This window comes from Sturnira hondurensis, unplaced genomic scaffold (genome assembly GCF_014824575.4).
Source record: "Sturnira hondurensis isolate 20B ecotype Veracruz unplaced genomic scaffold, ASM1482457v3 Scaffold0003693, whole genome shotgun sequence".
Taxonomy (NCBI): domain Eukaryota; kingdom Metazoa; phylum Chordata; class Mammalia; order Chiroptera; family Phyllostomidae; genus Sturnira; species Sturnira hondurensis.
In genome coordinates, this window is record NW_028076324.1 from 7,539,578 (window position 1) to 7,548,011 (window position 8,434).

The 8,434-nt window shown below is 55.8% G+C and overlaps 1 protein-coding gene across 4 annotated transcripts; it reads left to right on the forward strand.

Annotated features, from left to right (window-relative positions):
* Positions 1–8,434, forward strand: PLK5 (polo like kinase 5 (inactive)). 4 transcript variants are annotated; one of them, XM_037042382.1, is made up of 15 exons: positions 1–184; positions 826–939; positions 1,080–1,196; positions 1,510–1,729; positions 1,822–1,909; positions 2,014–2,109; positions 2,774–2,972; positions 3,124–3,250; positions 3,439–3,515; positions 3,676–3,760; positions 4,041–4,118; positions 5,648–5,804; positions 6,700–6,829; positions 6,927–7,037; positions 8,057–8,321. In XM_037042382.1, exons 1-15 carry the CDS (start codon positions 77–79, stop codon positions 8,240–8,242), a joined length of 1,893 nt encoding a protein of 630 aa, XP_036898277.1. In that variant the 5' UTR covers positions 1–76; the 3' UTR covers positions 8,243–8,321. The 4 variants fall into 4 exon arrangements, with proteins under 4 accessions (XP_036898277.1, XP_036898278.1, XP_036898280.1 ...); XM_037042383.1 differs by having other exon boundaries at positions 1,600–1,729; XM_037042385.1 differs by lacking the exons at positions 6,927–7,037; positions 8,057–8,321 and having other exon boundaries at positions 4,027–4,118; positions 6,700–6,824.

Consider the following 8,434-nt stretch of genomic DNA (forward strand, 5'->3'; position numbering starts at 1 on the left):
CGGAGCTGCGCTGCACGGTGGTAGTGGGAGGCTGCGCCAGTGTCCGCACCCTGCTCCCCACAGGCCCCCGCCCAGAATGGAGCCCAGGTTGCGGCGGCGGGGCAGTTGCCGTCCGCTGGTCTCCCCGTTTCTGCGCGACCCGGGCTCGGGTCGCGTCTACAAGCGCGGGAAACTGATCGGCAAGGTGGGGACCCCAGCATCCAGACTTCGGGACAAGGGGCAAGGCCGGGCCAGGCGGAGGTCCCGGCGGGGTGGGAGTTCCGGTGGGTCAGGGAGGGTTGTGCACACAGGATCCTGAGTTCAGCGGAGCTGGTGCGTGACCAGCTTGTTTGCCGGCTGTCCCCCTGGGCTTTATCTCTGCTTGTGTTGTTGTCCGCGCCAGTTTGGGGGTTTGGCGTTGGGCTGGGAGCCTGGTCTGTGGCAGGCCCGCTGCAGGCATGCATTGTGCGGCGGGAACCAGTAATTGGCGGGCTATGTGTTGTCCATGAGTTGTGTGTCCAGGAGTTTAGGTGTGCTACCACCGAGTGTGGAATGGGCATCTGTGCCTTTCTCTAAACCCTGTCCTGTTGTCTCCAGGTGTGTGTGTGTGTGTGTGTGTGTGTGTGCACGCGTTACACATCTCTGCTTTCTGTGCCTGGTATGGATGTGTCTGTCTGAGTGGACATGTCCCCATGTTTGCTCCCAGGTGTTGCATTGTGTCTCTAGGTAAGAAGGTGTGGGCAGTGTATTTGTGCATCTCAGGTATGTGCATGTGAAGCCACCTGTCCATCTGTCCACACACGTGTGCACACCTGTCCATTGAGGTTGTGAATCCCCTCCCTTAAGGGTGCCTTCAGCCGCTGCTATAAGCTGACTGACTTGTCTACAAGCAGCGTGTTTGCTCTCAAGGTGGTGCCACGTCGTGGGGCTGGAGCTGGGGGTCTGCGCCCCTGTGGAAAGGTAGGGCACCCCTGTCAGTGCCCAGGGTCTCCATGCCCACAGAGACTTCCCAGAGAGGTCCCTGCTCTTGAGGGTGGGGTGGATGCCCGTTGGCATGGCTACTGTGTACAGGGCATGCACACAGAGGGCTGTGCCTGCAGGTGGAGCGAGAGATTGCCCTGCACAGCCGCCTGCGACACCGCAACATCGTGGCCTTCCATGGACACTTTGCTGACCGTGACTACGTGTACATGGTGTTGGAGTACTGCAGCCGCCAGGTGTCCTGGGGGAGGGGCAGAGAGGGAGTCTGTACACCTCTGTGTCTGCTGTGCTCGTCCGCATCCACCCCTGTGTTCTGTCTTCACTTACCTGTTTCTGCCTGTGCCCAGACCGGGCCCATCCGCGCTCATCCTAGGCTCTCTTGTCTCACCTAGGCTCACCTGTGTACATTTGTGCCCAGTTTATTCTGTGGTCACCAGGCTTATTTCATACTCATCTGCAGTACCTGGGCCCACCTGATCCTCCTTGTGCTCACCTGTGTCCCTCCTGCACTTTGCTATGCCCCCAGTTGAACTTAGTGTTCCTTCGTAGGCTGCTTGCACTCACCTTGCCCACTTCAGTACGTTTGAGCTCATGTGTGTCTCCTTGCTGCCGGCGCTGTGGCCTGGGGGTCACCTGCAGTCTCTGGCCCACGTGCTGGAGGCGAGACAGACCCTGACGGAGCCTGAGGTGCGCTACTACCTGCGGGGCCTGGTCAGCGGCCTGCGCTACCTGCACCAGCAGCATATCGTGCACCGAGACCTAAAGCTCAGTGAGTTCGGGAAGGGCGGCTGTGTGGGCCACAGGAGCTGGGACTTGGATCCCCCGCTTATGCTCATGACTCTTCCCACACCCCACCGGCAGGTAACTTTTTCCTGAAAAAGAACATGGAAGTAAAGATCGGGGACCTTGGGCTGGCTGCCAAGGTGGGGCCAGGGGGCCGATGCCACAGGTAAGGCTGGAGGCTGGGAGCAGTCTCTTGGGGTGGTCACAGGTGAACCTAGGCTGGCCTGCAGGCCCCAGTTTTCCTGAGCCCCCACCACTGTTCCCTTCCAGAGTGCTCTGTGGGACTCCAAACTTCTTGGCCCCAGAGGTTGTCTCCAGGAACGGGCACTCCTGTCAGTCAGACATCTGGGCTCTGGGCTGCATCATGTGAGTGGGGGCCTGGTGGCCTGGCCGGGGAAGTGGGACAGGGTTGCACAGGTGGTGCCAGGTATGAGCAAGAGGGAGCATGCAAGGAGATAAGGACAGGTATAAGTAAGTACAGGGGAGGTTCAGTGGTGGTACAGGCACATGAGGGCATATATGTGACAGACGCGAACAGATGTGTGCAGATATGGGGCAGGTGGGAGGAGCACCCACTAGCCATCATTTGAGCATGCAGATATGGATAGGGATATGGGGGATTATATGCAAAGGAGGTCAGAGGTGAGTATGCACAGATGTGTGGACAGGTGTACAGGTGTTAGGTGCATGGGCAGATCAGGGCATATATTCAGGTATGAAGCACATACAGGAGTGGAGCAGGTGTGAGCATGCAAAAAGGAAAATTGGGCAGACACATTCAGGTATGCACAGGTATACCTGTGCATAAGCTGGCGTCTACAGATGCTGATGTCTACCGAGCAGACAGGAATGGCCAGGTGGGAGGGGATGAAGGGCAGGTATGGGAGCATGGATGAATGGGAAGCATGGACAGAGTGGGGCAGTGCAAGTAGGTATGACCAGGTGTGCACAGGTAGGTGTGAGCCAACTCTGGACCAACCCAGGACAGTTGCAAGCAGGCACCCAGGTTCTTGCCCCCCACCTCACCCAGGTACCTGGTGCTGACTGGCTCCCCTCCCTTCGCGGTGGCTCCCCTGGCAGAGATGTACAAAAACATCCTAGCCAGCCATTATCCTGAGCCTACCCATCTGTCACCAAATGCCTGTCGCCTCATCGCACGCCTGCTGGCACCCAACCCAGCTGAGCGGCCCAGCCTGGACCACCTACTGCAGGACGACTTCTTCACACAGGTGTGTGGTATCCAATGACGGTGCTGCCCTAGGGGCTGGACGCCTGGGTCCTTCTCTGGGGCAACTCAGCTGAGGCCCAGGCAGGGTAAGGACCCCCAGGCGGCCAAGGCAATCTGAGTGGGGTGCTGACCCTCAGTGCCCCACTCTGAAGGGTTTCACTCCAGACCGGCTGCCACCCCACTCCTGCCACAGCCCGCCCATCTTTGCCATTCCCCAGCCTCTGGGCAGGCTTTTCCAGAAGGTGGGCCAGCTGCTGCTGAGCCAGTGCCAGCTACCTTGTGAGTATCACCCTGGCCACCCCTCACCTGCTCCTACCTGCCCGATACCTGTTCTGCACCTCACACACTTGTCATGCTTCCCACCTGCACTGCAACTCACACCATGGCAGGGGTGGGTATGGATGGCAAGTACCTCCCCAGACACCGGGCCTGGTTCTGCAGCTTCCAAAATCCTGTGCCTCTCTCAGGCCCCCATACTCCCAATGAGGCCTCATGTCCAGGAGAAGATGGTCCAGACCCTGACTCCATGGAGTTTGGCATTGAGGTGAGGGTCTGCGCGGGGTGTGGGAACATAAAGAGGGCACTCTCACAGCAAGACCGGGCAGAGGGAGAGCTCGGTCTTGCTTCAGAGTGGGGTCTTGCGCTTCCCTCAGGCCTCCCCCCAGGGGCTGGGGTGCCCCTCACTCCTGCTATTCCCACCCCAGGCTCGCCTACTAGAGAAAGGGGCTCCCCAACCTGAGGTCTCAGTCTACCTGCTCAACCAAGGGACCCTCCAGAGTGACCCTGCTGGTGAGCAGACATCTACCCTATGTGGGGGCTGCGGGTGGGGAGTGAGGGTCCAGAGGCAGTGGACAAGGACAGCGCCTTCCCAGGGTTGTGGCCCCTGTCCTGGCTTCAACTCCCCCACCTGTAAAATGGGAGTGATGCCTGGATTCCTGGGTTGAAAATAAAATTTTTTCCTGGATGCAGGAGTCTGGGGTGGGCCGGTTGAAGGGGTCCTGCATAGTGGGGCCAAGGCCTGTCCCCTCTTTTCTTCTCTCCCTGACTCCACATAGATCTGTCTCCCCAGGGCCTGCGGGGAGCTCAGTGCGGGAGGTGGAAGAGGCCACCAGGAACCTGCAGCTCTGCCTGGACCCTGGGCCTCCAGGTAGGAGCACAGCCTAGGCCCCAGGGGCTACACTGTCTATTTTTTGTGAAGATTTTATTTACTTATTTTTAAAGAGAGAGGAAGGAACGAGAAAGAGAGGGAGAGAAACATTGATCAGTTGCCTTGCACACACCCTGGCTGGGGACCAAACCCGCAGTCCAGTCATGTGCCCTGGCTGGGAATCAACACACAGCTAACAGGGCCACACTGTTGGGGCCACCCTGTTTCTTAGTCTCTGAGGAAAAGTATCCTGTCTCCATCCAGGCTCCCGGGGGTATTTTGGGGGCTCCACAGGGGGATAGGTTTCAGGGAGTCTTCAGGACACAATGACTTCAGGCAAATCACTTAAGCCTCTGTGCCTCAGTTTCCTTCCCTGTGTAAGGAGGCTGATGATAGCGCCAGCTATCCCCATGCGAGATGTCTAGAACTTCCTGAGACCTCTCTGTGCATACTTAGGATGACTGTTTATTTGGAGTGACGTGTTGAGGAGGGCTCGGGGGAGGGGCATCCTCATCCTTTAAGGTCTGAGTCTCTATCGTTTGTAACGTCATCTTATTTGAGAGCCAGAGAGGAGACTGAGAGAAACTGAGGGAAGAAATGAGACATCAGACCTTCACCAACCCTGAAGCCTTGTCACAGCCACACCCTGAGATGGGTCCCTTTCCCGTGTCCCGGAGTCCCAGGTCCCCAAGCCCTGTTTCTCTCCCTTTCCTTAACCCCCGTCAACCACATGTCCTGCCCCATCTGGAGACGGACACTGCCCTGCGTGGAGAGGGAGCCCTAAGCTTTTTCTTTTTTGTGGGATCTATTTTGCTTTTTATTTGATTTTTAGACAGAGGGGAAGGGAGGGAGGGAGAAAGAGAGGGAGAGAAACATCAGTGTGTGGTTGCCTCTCATGCAGCCCCCACCAAGGACCTGGCCCACAACCCAGGCATGTGCCCTGACTGGGAACTGAACCGGTGACCCTGTGGTTTGCAGGCTGGCACTCAATCCACTGAGCCACACCAGCCAGGGCATTTTTGCTTTTTTGTTCAGCCTCCCCTGATTGTTAGCAATCAAAATTTAAGCTTATCTTTAGTCAACTGGAGCCAACTTTTATTTCAATGTTTTAAATAAACAGTAAAAGAGAATTTAAGATAACTTTTCAGAGAAAAGTTATCTCCGTACTCTCGACAGCACGGAGTCCCATCTGCCCCTGGCCACTGGATGTCCCGTTTTCCCACTAATGACTTTTTTCCTCTCCAGGATCTGATCCAGCATCCCACATGGCACTGAGCAATCTTTTATTTTTAATACAAATATTTCTAATCAAATAAAACAAAGCCTCATGATATTTTGGGCGTTACAGGCATTTCAGAATTACTCATTTCCAGAGGCAGTGAGTGATCCCCATGTCCCAGTCCTCCCCTCACCAGGCAAGAGTTCATTTTCTCTTTTCTGGACTTTTCTCGATAATTCCTGTGCATCTGCCGCCCCTCCACCCAGGCCCCACCAGGACCCCCATCAGTTCACCTTATTTTTGTGCCCAGCCATGCAGGGACCCCCAAGGGAACGGCAGTCCATCCTCTGGGCCCCCAAGTGGGTGGATTACTCCAGCAAATACGGCTTTGGCTACCGGCTGTCAGACGGAAGCAGTGGTGTCCTGCTTCGGGATGGCACCCACATGGCCCTGCGCCCCCCAGGGGGGTAAGTGACAGGGCTCCTGTCCCCTTGGGGCCAGGCTCTCCCCTCGCCTTTCTTCATCCATTCCTCAAGTATTCAAGTCCCTACTGTGCACACCTACAGGCACTTGCTGCCTGGTATGGAAGAACAATGATAAATGAATGAGTTGATTTCAGGTAGGACTTTTCTGAAGGAAATGACTGGGCAAGATGACAGATGGGGGTGGTGGATGTGGCTCACGATAGTATGGTTGTGGAGGGGCTTTCTGAAAAAGTGACATTCAGGCAAGATGTGAATGGTAAAATGGAGCCTGTTGGGAACAGCATTTGATGCACAGGGAACAGCATGTGCAAGGCACCAAGGATGGAACTGAGCATGGTGGATTTGAGGAACAGTGGGGACTCCAAAGTGAATGAGGGGGAGACAGGAATGATGTGAAGTCAGTGTCCTTTAAGGCCACTGTTGAGGTTGGGGCAGGAAGCAGGGATCTGACTCACACTTTTAACAAGATCTCTCTGGCAGGAATGATGCAGGGGACCAGCAGGGGAGGTGATTGGACTAGTTGGCTGGGCAATGGCAGGGGCTTCAGCTGGGGTGGTGGCAGAGTACAGATGCAAGGGAGCTAGAATTTTGACTGTGTTTACAGGTGGGAAAGATGGAGAGCCACCAGGTGAGATGGAAAGGTGGCAGAAGGGCAGATATGGGGATGGGGGGCGATCAGGATCTCAGTGGACAGGCTGAGCCCATGGTTCCAGAGGTTTGGGGTTTAGGAGAGGGGTGGGCCCACAGAGCATGGTCAGTGTGGAGCTGATTGTCAAAGCAACTGTCAAAGCGGGTGTTGTTATGTGGGAAGATGTCCTGGCCTAAGGTACCCAGGACAGCGGCCGTGACAGCTGGTACCCTGTTCCCCTGCTCTCAGCCAAGTCAGCTATATGCCTGACCGAGGGAAGCTGGAAACATTTGCCCTGAGGGACGTGCCCAGCCCACTGGGTGCCAAGCTGGCAGTCTTGCGACTCTTTGCTGGCTACATGCAGCAGCGGCTGCAAGAGGTGAGGGGAACAGGGCTGGTGGAGCTGGTGGGGCCGTTGGGACTGGCAGATGGAGAAACCCTGGCCCTAAGACCCTTGTGGCTGCGTCTGTCCACAGGAGGGGGGCCTGCCTGTGCCCACTGAGTCTGCCAGCCCCAGCCTCTGCCTGCTGCGCTTCCTTGTGTCCCAGCAGGCCCTGCTGCTATTCTTCAGTGATGGGACAGTGCAGGTGAGCACGGGCCTTCATCCTCAGGAGCCCCTGGCGGGTCAGCGGGTTGGCAGCAGCCCTGTCCCCTGGACCATGGGGCTGTTCCAGTGTTAACTGTTGGGGGTGGGGCTCCAGGAAACAGCTGCCTCCTGGCAGGGGGGCAAAGTGTTGACTCCTAATTTCAAAAACTGCAAGATTGAAAATAAAATGTGCCCTTACCAGTGTGTCTCGGTTGGGCATCATCCCACAAAGCAAAGGGTTTCCAGTTAGATTCCTGGTCAGGGCACATGCCTGGGTTGGGGGTTTAGGAGGGTGTGTGAGGGGTGACCAATCCATGTTTCTCTCTCACATTGATGTTTCTCTCCCTCTCCTTCCCTTCCTCTCTCTCTGTACATAATAAATAATTAAATAAAATCGTTTTAAAAATAAAATGAGTATAAGTAATGGCAAAGTGTAATTTGGGGTCATCTTTGTGGGTGGTTTCATTTAGCAGCTGTCAAAATGTCATTTCCTTGGAAAATCATTTTTAAGTTGAGTTTTTCCTGAGAAGTCCTGGCAATTTCTGAGAAATAAGCCAAAAACAGTCCTAAAACATTTCAAGATAAGTAGCATATGATACTTTCATTATTATTCTTAAATTTTTATTACTTTAAAATTTTTTACAGTAGGAAAAACAACTCTGGCCGTTCAGACCAGGCAGGGCCACACCCTGGGCTGGGCGGGGTCTCCAAGGCCCCAAGGGACACTGGAGGGAACTGGTACTTGGTGAGGGGCTAGAGCTCTCCGGGTGACAGGAGTAAGAATGGGAGTCTCACTGGGTGACCGTGGGCAGGGGGAGTCCTGTCTAAAACTCAGTTTCTACTTCTGTACAGCAGAACTCTGGGCTCCCGACTCCGAGTTCCTAGGAGTGGGGAAGCCTCTGAGACCCAGGTCAGACGGCTTTCAGTCTCCTATCCACTTGTCCTGTTCGTAAGGCGAAAGCTGGGGGCAGTCCCAGAGGAACCCTTCTCCCCTTGACCTCGGCTGCTTACCTTTGGCAGGTCAGCTGCAGTGGAGACCAGGTTCAGCTGGTGCTGAGCGGTGGGGGCGAAGAGTTGCTGCTCACGGTCTGGGAACGGGGCCAGCCTCCTACCTCCTACACTCTGGGGATGTTGCGGAGCCGCGGCTGTCCCCCAGCTGCTCGCCAGCACCTGTTTCATGCTCTCTGCATGCTGCAGAGCATCTAGCGCCCCCTAGGGTCAGACTGGACCTCTGCATGTTGATGCCAGGGACGCGGGCTCTATTTCTGTTCCTGTCGCTCCAGAGGGGATGCCCTTGGGGGTAGTTGGTGGGGAGCATGCAGGTGCATGGGAGGTGGGGGGTTCTTGCCTCATGGCGTGACTGTTCAACCCAGACGTTTGTTCAGCTTTCTTTTTTCT